This window comes from Rhinolophus ferrumequinum, chromosome 18 (assembly GCF_004115265.2).
Source record: "Rhinolophus ferrumequinum isolate MPI-CBG mRhiFer1 chromosome 18, mRhiFer1_v1.p, whole genome shotgun sequence".
In the NCBI taxonomy this organism is placed as follows: Eukaryota; Metazoa; Chordata; class Mammalia; order Chiroptera; family Rhinolophidae; genus Rhinolophus; species Rhinolophus ferrumequinum.
In genome coordinates, this window is record NC_046301.1 from 50027632 (window position 1) to 50045142 (window position 17511).

General features: G+C 57.8%; 1 protein-coding gene across 2 annotated transcripts; it reads right to left on the reverse strand.

Moving 5' to 3' along the window:
* Positions 1–27: 27 nt before the first annotated feature.
* On the reverse strand, positions 28–15993 carry CHERP (calcium homeostasis endoplasmic reticulum protein). 2 transcript variants are annotated; one of them, XM_033134284.1, is made up of 17 exons: positions 15900–15993; positions 15417–15590; positions 13386–13570; positions 12127–12264; positions 11702–11853; positions 9989–10100; positions 9809–9898; positions 8365–8611; positions 7396–7571; positions 5533–5968; positions 4024–4262; positions 2894–3027; positions 2011–2097; positions 1467–1610; positions 1263–1379; positions 696–790; positions 28–417 (listed from the first exon to the last, which is right to left on the reverse strand). In XM_033134284.1, exons 1-17 carry the CDS (start codon positions 15922–15924, stop codon positions 224–226), a joined length of 2745 nt encoding a protein of 914 aa, XP_032990175.1. In that variant the 5' UTR covers positions 15925–15993; the 3' UTR covers positions 28–223. The 2 variants fall into 2 exon arrangements, with proteins under 2 accessions (XP_032990175.1, XP_032990174.1); XM_033134283.1 differs by having other exon boundaries at positions 9989–10133.
* Positions 15994–17511: the final 1518 nt, after the last annotated feature.

A 17511-nucleotide genomic window follows, 5' to 3' on the forward strand; every position in this document is an offset into this window, starting at 1 on the left:
TCCTTCTACATTAGAGCTGGTTTGCAGGTGGTTGCCTGGGCCGCCCACGTGGTCGAGCATGGCACCGGTCACTATGCATGCTGTGGCTGTCCTCCTCTTCTGTCGCTCCCCCAAGATGGAGGCTGTGTGAGAACCGAGCTGTCCCTACCATGTTCCATGGCCCCTAAGCCAGGCAGGTCCCGCCGGCCATGCTGCCGGCGGCTGGCATGGCTCCTGGCCGCACTTACTTGCACTCTTCCCTGGCTTTCATGCGGGCGATGAAGGAGTAGCTCTTGTTCCTGCGGTAGTTCTCATAGGGGTCGTCCAGGGCCACACCCACGCCCTTGTACTGGTCCCACTTATCCCGCACGTCCCCGCCCTTGATGGGGTCCTGGATCCCTTGCTCTTTCACGCCGAGGCCACCAGATCCACTCCAGCCTTAGGAAGGAAGAGGGGCGAGCGGTTACAACCCACAAAAGCGGAAAATCTGGTAACTTTCCCGACAAAGTTAAACAGAAATGCATATGGGGGGTAAGTAACGTGCACACATGCGGTTTATAAACGCGAGGCTGATAAAGGAAGAAAGAATGCCCAGCAAAAGCCTGCTGGCTTGCCCTTTTTTCAAAGATCCCGTGGTGAGCTGGGACTTCCTGTGACTCCATCACGCCCGACCCCGAATGCCCACAGTAGGTCATTCATCTTCCCTGGCACCTTACCCATTTTCACCAGCATCTGATGTCCTTTGTTCTCTTCCCCAAGCCTGGAGTCAGGTATAGGAGGTGCTGAATTAGAACCCAGACCAGCCGAGGAACTAAAATTGAGACAGGTAACTTCTTTTACAAAAGAGCTGGTACATTTATTAGAATGAAAGCTCTTAGAATATTACAGCGTGCGGCTTATGTGAACGGTCACAGTGTAGGATGGACACACATACACTTGTGTCTACCATGCTTCGTCGTCCTCTTCGCCAGCCAGATAAGGGGGTTCCCTAAATGATGGGCCCTGTCCCACACTGCACAGCAAGGACAGGTCACAACAAACCCCTAAAATGGTTAGAAACACAGAGCCCAGCCACTGCCTCAGGCTTTACGATGTGACCATAAAAAGGTAAGACCACGGGGTGAGACGAGGAGATGCCATTGTCCCCGTGCTAGTACCCGGGATCCCTGAGGCGCCGACCCAGCACGTCTTCTAATGAAAAGTTGCAACATTCACAGCAAAGCCTCAGAGCTTCCAGTGCTACCAGCGGGTGGGTCAGTGGACAGTTAAGACAGAAATCTTACGGCGGGGTGGGGCTCCTGGACCGTGACCGACGTCTCCTCCCTGGGGAGTACGACTTGGACCGGGAGCGGGAGCGGGACCGGGAGCGGCTTCGTGAGGAGCGGGATCGGCTGCGGCTCCTGCAGGAGTGAACGGGAGAGCCCGCGGGTCAGCCCACAGCCGGTGACGCCTCAGGCCCAAATCCCCGCAAGGCCGCGCCCGCCTACCTGGAGCGCGAGCGGGAGTAGGAGCGGGAGCACGAGCGTGACCGTGACCTCGAGTACGAGCCAGACGACTTGGAGGACCTCGAGTTGGAGCGAGAGGAGGAACGCCCTCTGCTTTTGGATCTGCTCCGAGACCGTGAGGGTCCACTGCAGGGAGAGGCTGGTGAGCTGGAGCTGGCACCCCCTGGCTCCCCCACAGGCCAGGCCCGCCACCCCTACTCCGGGTTTCGGGAAGACCTCAGGGATGAGGAGTAAGGACACGCCATTCACACCGGGTGTTGTGCCTAAACAGCTTGGTGGATACAGATGGCAGCAAACTTCTCTTGTGCCGGGGTTTTTCCGTTTAAATTTGGGCTTGTGGGAACAGCTCCCAGCGCCTTTATCCTTGGCACAGACCTAAGACCCAGGCAGAGGCTACACGACTTCCTCTGCCTGCGTTGGGGCATGACGTGACGTGTTAGGGCGTCACAGGACAGTGTCTGGTTCCCTCTAAGCCACTTCAAGAGCAGATGTGGCCAGGGAGGCATGGAGACTCCACACTCCTCACCTGTTCCTCTTTTCCTGGCCTTTCCTCCGTCGGGCCCGCATTTTTGCTCGGAAGAACTCATAGAGGCCGTTCTGCTCCCAGCCTTCACTGTAAGACAGGGCCAAGCCCCATGTGACCACGTCAGCCTCCCCCCTGCAGGGCCCTGGGGAAAGCTTATCAGGACGAAGTGCCACCAACAAGCCCTCAGAGGCGTGCAGCCTCCCCTTCCTCATTCACTCAGGGTGTGGAGCCCTGGCCACCAGGTGACACTCAGGTGGTCATTTCAACAGAGCCACCCTTTCTCAGGTGAGGAAGCAGACCGAGGCCAGGCTACTCGCGGGGCAGTGGAGAGGCGGGGATGTGTCCCAGCTCCACCAGGCACCCAGGCCTTTCCACACTGCTGTTCTGAGAAATGGATGAGGAGGGTTTTAGGGCCTGTGGTCACCGTAACTGGGGACCAGGAGCTCTGGCTCACAGACAGGCACACCCGCTCCTAGCATAGGAGGCCATTTTAGCCGGGCTGGTGATGAGGCCATTGGGGGAGAGGATCCTGAGGAGGACCTGTGACAAAGCCCGGGAGTGCGGCAGCCAGCAACTCCTGAAATGGGCCACATCTAAGTTCTTGCTCTAATGTGTCCCGACTATTAATAGCAAAGTCCTTCATCGAGGGCCACCATGTGTGACACATCACCCACAGCCAGGGGAGAGAGGGACCCTCTAGCTCGGACTAGAGAGCTCCTAGAGATGCCACGTCCTCACCCGGGCCTCACACCACTCTGGGCAGAAGGTATGGCTGGGAGGAGTCTTTCTCATGAAGCGAACCCGGGAAGACAAGGCGCTAAAGCGGACAGACTGCCCTCCCCTCCCCTGCCCCGCGCCCAGTCTCCCTGAGCCCAGTACCCACCTGTTCCTGGGTCTGTCATGGGAGGGAGGGCTGTAAAAGGCCTCCACGGCCGCCAGCAGCCTCTCGCTGGGTGGCATGGGGGGCGGAAGGCGGATGTCTTTAGGGTCCAAAGGCTTGTACTCGTGGTCTTCAAGCTGCAGCAGAGAAGAGCTGTTACTACACCTTGCTGGGGCCCAGCAGGCCCACCCAGGGTGCTGCGGAGGCGGGAGACAGGGCCGTCCCGGGTGTGGTGTTTGGGTTGCCCTGGGCACCAGAGCTCATCCTGCCCTTCCTGGGAGGCCCACGGTCTTGGAGGGCTCCAGCCACATCCTCAATGGGTGGTCGAGGGCCCCTCTGAAGTCCATGAAAGCCACCGAGTTCTCCAGAAACACACACAGAAGATGTGGCCTCCCAGCTTAGGTGACGGAAAGAGCCCCTGGTTTATTCCGACATTGCAGATCCCACGTGACCTGTCTGCAGAAGCCGCCCCGGGCCCCTGAATCCTACTGGGGGGTGTCATCTCCCCTGTGGGCCCTCCAGTCACACAGCAGCCTTGGCCCAACCCAGGAACCCCGGCCCAGGGACCAGCTCTCCCTGCCGCCCAAGCAGACCCATCTCCACTGCCAGTCTGCGGTGGCTCAGGGGGCACGGGAAGGGACAGCGACCAGCGGGGTCCCTGGACCCCCAGGCCTGACTCCTTGTCCACCTTGCCCCTCACGTGCCCCTCTTCCTGCGCCTGCAGATTCCCGTGTTCCCGACATGCACAGCTCAGAGGCTGCCCCTTTGCTGAGAAATCCCTCTGCCGCTAGCCCCCGGAGGTGGCTTCCGAGGGCTGGCACTGAGAAGACCCGTGCCTCATGCCCAGCCTGGCCGGCCCCAAGTAGCACCGAACTCGCAGCACCAGGAGGGCGGGGTGGACGGGACACAGGTCTCACTTGCTGCCACATCAGAAGGTTTAAGCACGTGTGTCTGAGGAAGGGACGCTGGCCTAGGCGCACTCTCACTGACTAGCTTGGTCAAGTTCACTGAGGGGTGGGAACCGAGGTGGGCAGGGGCCTGAGGCAGCGGTGTTTTATGGCCTATGGGAAACGGTTTCCAGCCATGAACTTCACACGGAGACAAAGACACACCGAGCTCACTGCAGACCTTACCTTTACGAGGGGGGCCATCAGCCCAGCAGGGAGATCAAAGTAGGGCACGTTGGGGACCAAACTGGGGTCATCATGGTTGATGTGGGGAGGGCCCTGTCGCCGCATGTGTGGGGGCTGCCCGTTGAAGCCATGGGGAGGAGGGCCAAAGTCAGGGTGCTGTGGGCCACCCCAGGGCGGGTGCTCATTGATCCCAGGATGTGGCATGCGGTGGCCAGGGTGGTGGTGAGGGGGTCCCATTTCTGCAAAACAAGAACTTGTCTCAGGCCTGCAGGGAAGTCGTGAGCAGGGCAGCGTCAGGGGTCAGGCACGCTCTTCAACGTGACAGGTGCTAGCAGAAAGGAGCTCAGAGAGGAGCAAGGACATCAACGCCCACTTCCTGGGCAGCCCAGCCTGGCAGCTTCTCTCCCTGCTCAGGCAGTGCAGTGACGAGGGAGAAGCTGAGGCTTAGAGGGGCCTGTCCTACATCCCCAGAGGCACCTGACGGACCTCGTGGGTGAAAGAAAGAACCACAGGGAAATCAGAGCACCCCCAAACAGCAATGTTATAGGCTGAACTCCTGACCCCCACAAATTCACCCCCAGTCCTAATCCCCAGGACCTCAGAATGTGACTGTATTTGGAGATGGGCCCTTTAAAGAGGTGATTAACTTAGGATGAGGTCATACGGGTGGGCCCTGATCCAGTGTGACTGGAGTCCTTCCAAGAGGAGATCAGGACACAGACACACAGGGCAGACCACGTGAGGGCACAGGGAGAAGGCGGCCGTCTACAGGCAAGGAGCGGCCTCAGGGGAAACTAACCCTGCCGACACCCTGACCTCTGACTTCCGCCTCCAGACCGGGAGACAACAAATGCCTGTTATTGAAGCCACCCAGTATGTGGCATGCTGTCACAGCCACCCCAGGACACTAACACAAGCAGTAAACGTGCTACGTGGTCTCTGAGCTGAATTGATAGCCAAAAGGAAATTTAAAAATAATGGTAGAAGCAGTAAAAGTGTGGGAATGAAATTTTTTTTAAAAAAACTAAAGATTCTTTGGGAAAAAACAACCAACCAAGCAGAGAAGTTGATGAAAACTGCAAGACGAGGAACAGGGAACCCACGATGGGCCCTGGACTCAGCGCCTGCTGACTGCCAGCCCCTCTGGGCTCCTGGGGGTCACTTCTGCTTTTGGAATCTGTCTTCCCTTCCCTGTAGGACAGATACTGCCCTACTCCTGGGTGTGTGGGAAGAGGGACAGGGTGTCACACCTCTACAGCCTGGTGCGTGGTTAGTGCTGACATCTGAGTTACCAGCCTGTTTGCCAGTCTCCCCCACTTCCTGAGGACCCAGGCTGGGCTTCTCCACTATTCCGTGACTCTGCCTGTGACGTAGACTCAGGGCACATCAGGTACACACCAAGGATCGCCAGCAAAGCCATCAGCTTGCTCAGGAGGCCGAGCTGTCAGGTGCCTCCTCCAGGTGGGCGGCCTGAACGTACTGTCTTCTCCAAGGGCGCTGCATACTCACCAGCAGGGAAGTCCCCCTGGGGGTAGTCGAAGCGGTGAGGATAGGGTGGCCGCTCGAAGGGGTGCCTCGGGGGGAAATCATCCTGCATGAAGCGCGGCGGGAAGCGGTTGAAGTTGTGGGGATGTGGTGGCTGGTTGAACTGCGGGTGCTGCTGGTGGGGCGGGAAGGGCCCTCGGAAGTGCGGTGGCCGCTGCATGCGGAAGGGCGGCTCGCGCTGGCCACCTCCCCAGGGCGGCTGCTCGTGCTGGCTGTTCCAGGGGCCCTCGAACTGGCTGTTCCAGTTGGGGTCGGGCTGGCTGTTCCAGGGTGCATCGCGCTGGCCGTTCCAGCCAGGGTCCCCGCGCTGCTCACCCCACATGCCCTCGTGGCTGTTGTTCCAGGGTGGGCAGTGGGGAGGTCCGCCTTGGTGGTGCGGGTAGGGGGGCTGTTCTGGAGGCTGCGAAACAAAGAGCAGACACGAGCCTCTTAGGAGGCCCACCCAGCACCCTGCCAACACGTGGCCTCTGCGCTACCCAGGGCTGCAGGTGACGGCCCACTGGGCGCTCCCCTGGGCAGGCCATGGTACCTGGTTTATGCTGACGTGTGCAGTGGATGCTGCGGTGCCCACCCCACCACTGGCCCCTCACATCTATGCAGATGACCCGACTCCCAACCGCAACACCTGCACCTTGGCCGAGGGCTTCCTCTGGGTCAGCACGCAGCCCCACAAGCTGGGGATCTGAACACCCCTTGCCCCCTCGGCTCTCAGTGGACGGTGCAGAGGTGCCTCCCCTATTGCTTCCAGAGTGTGCGCAGTGGCTGAGCCCCAGGGGCCCATGGCGGCCACCCACCCTGGCGGTGCCCCTCCCCCCCATCACGTGCTGTCTCCTGGGTCATCTCCCACATAAACTCCTTGCCCTCAAATACTGTCTCAGGGTCTGCGCCTGGCCCCATGCCAGGAAACGTGGTTTCCTGTAGGCTGAAGACCATACAAGCTCTGATCTCACCCAGCTGCTGCTTTGAAGACTTAAAGCTCAGATTGCAACCGAAACGCAGGGCCGGGGAGGGATGTGCCCAGATGAGGCAAACCAGAGGGCCCATCTCCAGGGTCGTGGTTGGCTAGCTTTGTTGACCGTTACCACTGGGAGGCCGGCCTTGGCCACCACACTCTCAGCTCTTCCAAGAGAAGCCAGGAAGCCAGATCTTAAATATGGCACCTATGTCACAACGTGTTAAGACACTACGTGGGCCGACCAGGCCAAGTTCATCGCCAGGCCACGGCTTCCGACAGTGGAACGCCAACCCAGGGCAGACCCTTGGTGAGGGGGTCCCGTTGTTGCGAGCCTTCCATTCATGCTATGCCAGATGAGTTGACCCCTGCCCTGGCCTAGAAGTTTCTGAGCCCAAGGAAACAGGAGGAAGTGACCAGTCTCTCAGCCTCAGAAAACGCTGCCAACTTTACATTCTGACCTCCCCCTTCCTTATGAAAGCACCATGTTTCAGGGTGACAAGGTGTTGATACTCCTTGATACTCTGCTAGTTGAACCAGTGAAACTAAGGAAGGAAAGGGAATAAATACCCTGTTGCACTTAATCATGTAGAATTTCCCAGAACTCACAGCAAAATGGGGATCTCTGTTACTGAGAAGCCCCAGGTGATCAAAGAGCCAGAAAAGGAAGTAAAGGCCTGCCTGTTTTGCTCTACCCCATCCCTGCACCTTTGGAAGACGAGACTAACACCCTCTCCCCCAGGCCTGACCCCACGGCAGAGCCTCAAGTCTCCCAGCAAGCAGCTAAAATCCCCCGTAACCCGCAGCGGCTGCCGCCCACCTGCGTTCCGTCCCATTAGGCCCAAGCGTGCCCTCCCTGCCCCTGTAAGAAATACCTGCTGTTGGCCCCAAGGAGCAACGGGGTGAGGCTGGTCAAACCATGGGGGCTTGTTAGGCGGGATCTGGTCGTGGGGCCCAGGGCCCCGGGGGCCGGCGGCAGCAGGGTCCTGGACCCCTCCTGAGGCATCATACTCCGAGGAGCCAGGCATCTGGATGGGAGGCTTGTTGTCATCTGGAACCAGGCAAGAGGGCGGTTAGCAGAGGCCCCGGCAGCAGGAGGCAGCACCCAACACGGTCTTTAGGAAACACCCGGGCAGCCCAGGCGGGGCTTTATTTCCTCATAAATCCTTGCTTCATGACCCCACTGAAAACTGATAACCGCTGGGAAGACAGCGGGAAGAGGGGAGACTGCCTTCGCACAGGACACACATTTTCCTGAAAGCTTTGCAATATCTCACTTCTGCCACGTTGGTTTTAGTTTGCAGAGGAATTTTTATTATTGCTGAATTTCATTAAATACCTTTACTGTTTCCAAGCGAACGATCATTTCTTCTCATCTGATCTTATTTTATTACATTTTTTTGTGTTACTTTATTCGACTTTTTAGTGTTGAACCATCTTACATATTCCCGGGACATGTCCTTTTTGGTCATGATGTATTTAAAAATACTTGGCGCATTTTATTTGTTAAGATTTTATTTAGTATTTCTGCATCTTTGTTCTGAAGTGACACTGGATTATTTTTAAATCTTTCCCTAATTATAGTTTTAATCCTTACCTATCTGGAGGGACAGTTACCCGGGTGTAGAAAAATGGTTTGGGCAGCTTTCCTCTTCCCCTGTTCTCCAGGACAGTTTGTACAGGAGGAGAACTGTCAGAGTTGTAAGAGTTTCATTACATTTTGCTGTGAAATCCCCCGGGTCTGGTGCTTTAAACCGATTAGAACCTGGCCTGGGATTACGGGACCAGAGTCCTTTCTGGAGGGAGGCTGCTTCCCAAGGGCGGGTGCTGAGGGGACCACGTACCAGGCTGGGTGGTTGGCGGGATGGCCGGGGCAGGCGTGGGGGCCGGTGGCGGGGCTGGCGGTGGTGGCGTGGCCTTGACTTCAGCTTCCATTTGTGGCATCTGGATCTGCTGCTGTTGTTGCTGCTGCTGCTGCTGGGCCAGGCTGTTGACAAACTCCTCGTGCTGCGTCTTGAGGGTCTGGATCTGCTGCTGGAAGGCCAGCTGCACTGGCTGGACCACTGAGGAGTACTCGTTGATGAGAGTTGCCTGGCAGAGAGAGAAAGGCAGCCCGCTTTCAGCGTGAGCCCCTCAGGGCCCCCCCCCCCGAAGCAGCATGGGACAAATGCTGGGAAAGCACCAGGAAGTTGGGGTGCTGCCATGGACAGTGAGGCCCAGGGGCCTGGAGCAGGCAGGCGACTGTCATGTAAAATAATCAACTGGGTCTTGACAACCTGAGCATGTGAATCTAGTGAGAGTTGGTGACGTGCGGTACAGTTTGGAATTCTCTGGTAATGGAATCAGGCAATGATAGCCACGCCCTGAACAGCCACTTAGACTTCAAACCCATCGCTGATGAACGTTCTGGGATGTGCTCACGGGCTGTGCTTATTTGCTGCCTGGCATTGAGTCACCACCTCCCTGAGCCTCAATTTTCTCATCTACAAAATGGGACAACACTGGGACTGGTCTCTGAGGATTTCAGAGAGAAGTCAGTGAAATAATGGAAAAAAGAGGGTAAAATTTAGAAAAAGTCTGAAATGCACTTTGTTTGTTTGTTTCTGAGCATGTCCCTGTTCCCGTGGGGAGGAAGGCGTTTAGGACCATCCCTGAGGGAAGCAGTCTGCCTGTGCCTGCTATTCAGCCAGGCCTTCTGGCCTGAGAAGGGCTGTGAGCTGTGCCTTTTATTCCAAGAGCTGTGCGTGGGGCAGTGATGCTTGTGCCCTGGCACAGGGGACCAACGGGACCCTCCCTGCCCTGTGGCCCTGTCCCCTGGGCAGACACCCCCTGAGAGCAAAGGCAGATGTGCACACGGGGAGCACTGACTGCATAAGGTGACGGCCACAGAAGTCTAGAGGACATCGGGGTCTCCCCACGCTCCCATCATGTGATTGTGTGCCTGGAGGACCAGAGCAAACAGGCCAAGGGCACCCCTAGAGCAGGGCTTAAATTGGGCACCAGGTCACAAGGACACCAAGCAGAGTCTCACTTGTGAGAGCGCACCCCTCACTGCACGCATGGACGAGGGCCCTGAGGCTGCTGCTCGGACCCCGGCCGCCAACACTCGCCACTATCCCAGAGGCACCACCAGAAACCCAGTTTAGGAAATGCCACCTGGGCGCTGAGAGCACCACGCCACTGCCCACTCCCAGCCCGGGCGGTGGAGGCGGACCTCCAGACTTCCGGGCACTGGTGAGTGGCACCTGCCCTGGCACCGGGAGCCATGTGGGAGGCGGCGGCACTCACCTGGTACTGGCCGAGCCCCAGGGCTGGGCTCTGCAACTGCTGAATGATGGAGTCATCAAAGTAGCCGTTCTTCTCCCACAGCTGCAGGAGCTGGACGTGGGGAGGAAAGGCCACGTCAGGGGGAAACAGCGCCCCCCAGCCCCGCCCACTCCCCTCACACCCTCTCAGCAGCACCCCTACCCGGGCGATCTTTTGCTGTTTGTCCTCCTCCACGGCCAAGAAGCTGGTGCAGTAGATGGGCACCACGACCTTCTGCAGGGCGGCCAGCAGCTCCCTGGCCTGCTTGCGCTGGCTGTGAGGGAGAGACCTTCCGCGCGTCAGGGCCCTGGGGCGGGACCCGGCCACGCGCCCGTTACCATCGCGGCTCCAGCCACAGCACCCTCTGCCTTCTCGGGGAATGGGCCCCCAACCCGGCTGGGACGAAGGCTAGGTTCCCCATGAGACCTGTGCTGGCACTTGGGCCCGAGGGACAGGCTGGCAGCAGTGGGAGAAGGGAAAGAATACAGGCCGGGGCCCTTCAGAGCAAGGCCTGTAATACACCCTGGTCTCCTGGTCAGTAAAATAACCCTTCCCTCCGGGATGGTGTGAGGATGGACGGACGGGGGCCTGGGAGAGCCCTGCTGTCCATAAAGGACAGGCCAGGGCTGCTGTGGGTTCAGGGCCTGTCCAAGTGACCTTGCAGCACTGTCACCCACTGCGCACAAAAACACTCTGGCTTGGGCCCCAAGTTTCAGGAGGCAGAACGAGTGTGCCTGGCACTGGGGACCTGGGGCTGGCAGGGCAAGGCAGTCTCCCCCCGTCCCTATCCTCCCAGGGGCACTCTGAGCATAAATGGGTGTGGAGGCCCCTGCGGCTGTGCACGGAGGTGGCATGGGGCCCCCTGTGTGGCACTGGCAGAGTCTGCATGGCTGCCTCCGGGGGAAGGACATGGGACAGAAGGCGAGTGGCTGGAACCCCTCCCAGCACCAAGCTCACCAGAGGGAGCTCAGGGACAGGAGCAAGTGCCCAGGGCCAGGAAACAGGCCAGGGGAAGGAGAGCAGTCCAGGCAGGAGGACAGGGCAGGTGGCTGGAGGGCTGGCAGGACAGGGCTATCTCAGCAGAGCTGCGAGTCAGCAGAGCAGCAGGTGAAGCAGGAGGGCAGAGAAGGTTCCAAGAGGCTGCTTATTTCCCGACAGCGGAGAAATAAGGGGACGATGATGCAGGGATTGGCTGTGTGTGGCACGGGGTGGGGAGGGCAGGGACCTGGGATTCACGAGGGGCAGAAGACGGGGCAAGGCAAAGGACTGATGGGGGCAGGCCAGTTTGTGCTGCCCTCGTGGGTGCAGTCCTCCAGCTGGCCAAGCTCAGGGCCAAACGTGGCGGCCACATAGCAGCCTCACTAGCACCGTGTGTGCTTCACCTGCGTCCTCCCTGGGCCTGCCTCGGCCCAGGCATCTGGTTCTTTAAGTTAACCTAAGGTGCCATAAGGCACCAAAGAAGCCATGCAGAAGGAAACACCGGCCTGGCCTGGAGGGCAGGGGGCGTGGGGGCTGGGGCAGAGGGCCAACAAAGGGAACCCTACAGGAGGGACCCTGAAGCAGGGCAGTCAGGTGACGGGGGACATGTATGTGGATCAGTGAGGGGGAGCTGGCAGCTGATAGAGAAACACCAAAAGATACCAGAAACTACCCCAGGGGAGCAGAGCAAGGAGCAAGGAATGGTGGCCCCAGGGGTGAGAGAAAGGGCGGAGGCACGGGAAGGTAGTGTGCGCGCACGTGGTGTCCTCCCGGCAGAGGGCTTGTGGCTGGGACCGACCCTCCCTCAGGGTCTTGGGACAAGGGACCCCGTCCCAGGACAGGCCAAGCGACTAAGCGCAGTGAGGGCCAGGCGGGCGGGGCCTGAGGAGCCCTCACCAGTGGTGCAGCACGTCGTTGATCAGGTAGATGAGGTGCAGCCGAAGCTCGAAGTGTGCGCCGTCCGCGGTGATGCGGTTCCGGAGGTGGCCGGCCATCAGCTCGCAGTGTGGCGGCGACTTGGCGTTGCTGAACATCCAGTTCTTCCCGGCCTGTGACAGCCAGGGCGACAGGTGAGCGGGGCTGGGCTCCCCCAGCCAGAGCACGGGCAGGTGTGTGGGGAGGCGGTGGGGTCCCAGGTCGGGGCTGCCGCTGCAGCCTCTGCCTGCCTTCCTGCCCCTTCTCGCAGGTGCTCAAGAGAGAAGGGCGGGGCAGCCGGGCGCCCCTCGAGCAGCCCTCGCCCAGACAGACTGCAGCAGGCTCCCACCTGTCAGGAGCAGCGGGCTCTCGGTGCACCCTGCCCACCCAGCCCCACCTGCCCTCACCGAGATGGCATCTTTGGTGCACGTGTCGATGATGGGCTGCAGCAAGTTGTCAAACTCGTTCATGTCCAGCTGGGTCTCCTCCAGGAGCTTCTGCATCTGCTGCTCCACTGCATGGGCCAAGGCCGCCGTCACCTGCTCCTGGGAGGCCAGGTGGGACCGAAACTGCCCGTCAGTGCCCCGCCCCTGGCACCAGGAGGTCTGTCCCTCACCCGCAGCCCAAGAACTACATCTGGGGCGGTCATGGCCATGGCCGGCAGAGCAGGTAGGAAACAGAGCGAGCTAAGACACAGGAAGAGACAATGCCCCCACCCGTGACACACAAAAATTAAGACCCAGAGAAACTCTACAGACGAATTCAACACAAAAGAGAAGTGAGCAGCAATGTGAACAGATAGTACAAAGAGGACATAGAAATGGTCACTGGTCAGGAGAAAGGGGAGCAACCTCACTACAACCAAGAAATCAGAAATTAAAACAGGACACCAGGGTTTTGCCCATTAGATCGGCAAACTGAGAGATGGCTGCGATCCAGCTCTGCTGTAAGGACAGGTGGCCAGCTCAGGCTGGCCCAGGCCAGACCAGCCAGCCTATGACCAGCTCCGGCTGGGAACTGAGAGTGAGCGATTCAGCATGTTTTGTTGTCAGCTATATGACAGCATTTTATGTCTTCAATCTAGTAATAAATCTGGGGTTGGTGTTTCAGATGTCTTATTCTTTATTCATCTCATTTTCCTGGCGATCCATCCTATTGTATTTGGCCAAATTATCAGACTGTGACGGATCAGGACAGAAGGGTCCTTCCCCACAACAGCTTGGGGTGGCCTAGCTAGCAGGAGCCAGTGCCAACGGCACCCAAGCCACCTGGCATTCTCTGTTACACAATTTCTAACATGCAGCCCCACTTGTAAGCATCCACCCCAGCAAAGAACTTGTGGGATGATTTCACTGGAATGAGAAGCAACCTCTGTCCAGGGTCAGGGGGTCGGGCTAAACACGCCCTGGGCAGTCGCGGCAGTGGCTGTCATGCACTGAGCGCTGGGAAGCCCTGTCTTCAGCGCTGACATTTGGTAACGAGTCCTCCTGACTTGTTACTCAGCTATTGTAAGTCCCAATATGCAGATGTGAAAACTGAGGCACAGGGTGAGCTCTAGGAACCCACCTTAGGACCAAGAGGGGAAGGGGAAGGGCCCTGGGCCTGATCAGGGCACCTGTCTCAGGGCCAGTGGGTTGAGAGGGAAGAGGAGGAGCGGGACCCGTACCTGTCTGAGGGCCAGCAGGTGCTGTTCCTGCTGCTGCAGGTTCCATTGGCTCTGTTGGATGAGCTCGTCCATGGACGGGGCTCCCTGGGCCGGCGGGATGGGTGCAGCAGGGGCCAGTGGGGGCTGTGGCAGGGCTGGCAGGGCAGCGGCTGGCTCCAGCTCTGGGGCCTGCTGCTTGCAGATAACTGGCAGGAGAGGAGAAAAGGTGGCCCCGTGAGAAGGTGGCCGGGATCTAGGTGTCCCCTCAGCCTGTTGGACAGCTCTAGGCCATAGGGCTCCACTCCACTCCCTACACTCACCATCCACAAACGGACCTCCGTGATGTGCTGCAGCCAGCCCCACCGGAGTCTGCCCGGCTCCCTTTACTCTCAGGCTGGCCCTCCCGCCCTGCCCCCATCCACCCAGGGCCCAGTCCCAGCTCCCTTCCCCAGATCTACCTAAGGCTCTTTCCTCTGCCTGAACACTTCTCTCGGCAGTTTCCACCTGGCTAACTGACACAGCCATTATTCCCAGCTAGATACTGTTACTTGCAGAAAGCATTTCATGAGCCCCCGTCTTCCCCTGCTAGAAGCACACTATCCTTCCCTGGTTACAGCTCCAAGTCCCAAGCAACCTTGGATTTCTGACCCTGCAGGGTGGGAAGGGTGAGGGGGCTCCTCTCGCAAGGGAAGCAGCTCTCGCGTCACGGTCACTCTAACCAAAGCACTGCTCTTCTCTGCCTGGTTAGGCCATCAGTCTCCACCCGGTGCCTCAGTTTATGAATTCGGCCCCTTAACCCCATGGCCCACTCCATCAGACTCCAACCCACTGACCGAATTCAGGCCTTACAATCAAATGCCCCGTTCATTCCCCTGGGGGCCTCACGGTCCCAGCCTCCACTCCTGCTCCCTCCAGCCTGGCTACACGAACCTGACTTGTCACTCCCTTGTTTTAAACTCTCTCAAAGCTGGCTTTACACTGCTTGTAGCAGGAGTTTTAAACGTGGTGTGCTGGGGCTAAGGAATGATGGCTCCAGACACATAAGCACGTATAATATTTTGCCTACAATTTCAGGCAATTGAAATTTCTTCCCCACCCCCATCTCAAATCTAAATAAGCACAAGAATCCCTGGACCTAGGAAGAACACACAAACATTTCCCCTGGCATTTCTATTCTAGATTAAACCCTTCCCTCCTCTACACACATTCTAGGCTCCAGCCACGCTGGGCCTCTCATGCCTTCTGGCGTCTCTCATGGATGCCTACACACACCAGGCTTGTCCAAGCCACTGCACCTTTGCTGTTTCCTACAAACTTTTTATTGTACATCTACTGCGTACGGCGCATTAAGACACAATGACCCAAAACAAGGTCTGGTGGCTTCAGGGAGCTCGTAGTTCAGGACATATTCACCTTTCAATGCCCATAAACTTGGCAATCCTCTACTCCTTAACAACACATTTAGAGGCTAGGATTTTAAACAAGACAGATGTAGGTCCTGCCCTCAAGGACCTTACCACCTGGTGGTTATTTATCTATTATCCAAAGGTCAGCTGGAATTCCTAACCCCATCTTGAACCGTTTCAGGGCAGGGCCAAAATCCTGATGGCCCAACTCAGTGAACTTTGACAAACATCTGCCAAGAACTAAAACCTAGAGGAACAATTCTTTTTGATCTGGACTGCAGGCAGCTGAAATGTACAAAAACCTTGCTGGACCCACGGAGAGCCCACAAAGGGCCTCTGTCACTTCCTCCTTGGTAAACACTGAAGCGGTCACTCTATTTCAGCTGACCTCAGTCATCACGTCTGCAAAACAATAGAGGAACCCCTGATCCCAAGCCCAGGAAGAGGATCGATAACCTCGTCCTCCATTACACTGGGACCCAGCAACTGCTGCTGCAGGGCCCCGGGAAGAGCGGAAGGGATCTGGAATTCCCAGCTGCCCCAGAAAAGAGCAAACGACCCAAAACGTGGTTTGTGGCAGAGAACGCACTGGAATCAGAGAAAGGAATCGCTCGATGGGGCGGCCTGAAAGCTGGAGAGGACTCACGCTGCTGCTGTTCCAGCGCCAGCTTGCACTTGTAGTAACTGTAAAACTCGCCTCCAAACAGAAACGAGAATTTCGGGTTGTCTTTCTGCTTCTCCATCGTCATCTTCTCAAACTCGGGCCCGTTGCGAGCCACGAACTGGGCCAGCTTGTCGATGACATTTCGAAGCTCCTGGTCTGGAGGACGGAGAAAAGGCCACGCGGAGCGTCAGCAAGGACCGCCTATATCCGTGGGCCCTGGCGCCCCAGACCCCGTCCGCCGGGCCGGGGTCCCTAGCGGTGGGCCCCGCAGAGGCCGCCCTTGTACGGGTCCCGATAGGGGCCACAAGCGCGCCGGGAATACGGGGACCCGCGGGAGAGGCCGCAGGCGAACCCGGGAGGCCGAGCCCCGCCCCCTCCTAGGCCCGGAGACCCTTGGAGGCGGAGTGGGCCAACAGGGGGTTCCGGGGAGAGAGAAACCGTCCCTAAACCCGGGCTGGGCCTCACCATCGGGCGGCAGCGGCATCTCCATGGCTCCGGCCGCCGGGAGCGACCTCCGGCACCTCACGATCCCCCACCAGCGCCGTCTGCGGAAGCCGGCCGGAAGTGGCGCGAGGGAGCCGTTTACGGCGGGCCTCACGGGCTACTTCCGCCCGCCACTTACGGCCGTCGCCCAGAAACCCCGGAAATGAGGGCAGGAGGCGGGCTGGAAGAAGCCGCGCGAGGCCGAGTGCGCGGGAGGGGCTTTCAGGCGCACACGCAGGAGTTTTTCGCGCATGCGCTGAGTGGGCCCTTGTCGCGCGCCGCCCCAGAACGGCTTGGAGAACGTGGACTGTTTTTAGGTGCGGCCTGGGCTCCTCGTAGTTTCACGTTGCAGCCCGAAGGCCTGGCGGGCTATATTCTCCACCGGGCCAGGGCCCTAGGGAGTTCTTGCCCGGGTCGGGGCCTGTGTTTCCTCCCGGGGGGGCTACCGTGAGGAGACTGCCAGGCGAGGCGCGTCTTGGGAGGCTCCCTGCTTGGCGAAGATGGAACTCGGCCTAGTGAGGGTCAAAAGATCCCCCCCGCTTGGTTTCTCTCTCTCAACCCACCGCTTTGGTAAGGCAGACTTTGGGGCCAGTATCACCTACCCCTGCCAGCCTCAGAGTCTGCCCTTTTGGGGCTTGCGTAGCTTTCCTGCAGTCCGGGCTGCTTGGAAGGAACGCCCACAACCTTTCGTGCCAGGCCGGCTAGACTACGCACCTTCCTGAAAGGGGCAATGATGTTGCTTCCATAAGGAGTGTCGATGTAAGAAACGTCCAAACCTGTAGATAATTTTTTAATTTATTTGAGCCAAACTGGCGACAATTGCCAGGAAGCAGAGTCTCAAAGGATTGAGAAAATGCTCTGGACAATGGCAGTTTTGTAGCTTATTTTATACATTAGAATCAAAGGAGACATGGTTACATGGAATCCGTTGATGGTAGGTTAAGCGGGTGGGAGAAAGCAAAGTGGGGAAATCTCGGGTTGGATAAAAAGGCAAACTAGAGAAACACATTTACATTGGTGAGTACAGAATAGTTAACATTTACAGCACATAAAGATTGTAAACCAGGAACAAAATAACAATGAGGGGTTCTGTGGTCTCTTGCTGTGGTGTGGTGGTTGTGTCCTGAGAGATCTGGGAACGATTACTCTGACATGTTAAAGGTATGTTACCTTGATGCAAAAAGACAATAGACAGGCTCACTTAAGGTAAAGATTGACCTTTGTCAAGGAAGCTATAGGCCTAGGACAGGACTATCCACCAGACCCACTTTTAGTCCAGAATTTTTATGTTTCAGAACATCCTATGTGGTTTCTTTCAGTCTCTGAGTTTGTAAGGCCTGCCACGTAAGCCTCCCCTGAGCTTGTCAGGTTTCCTGTGTGGCCCTTTTTTCATCCCCACAAACATGAAGTTAATGCATGCTAATTGTGGGGAAAGATAACAAGAACGAGCACATGACAGAGGAATACAGACTGGATGTCCCCCGTAATCTGAAGGGTGCCATAGTTGACACTTGGCTTGGCCATACCTCCCTATTTTTTTTATGCAAATCGATGTATTTTAGATAAACTTATTTTTCACTGTTACAAAATTTCT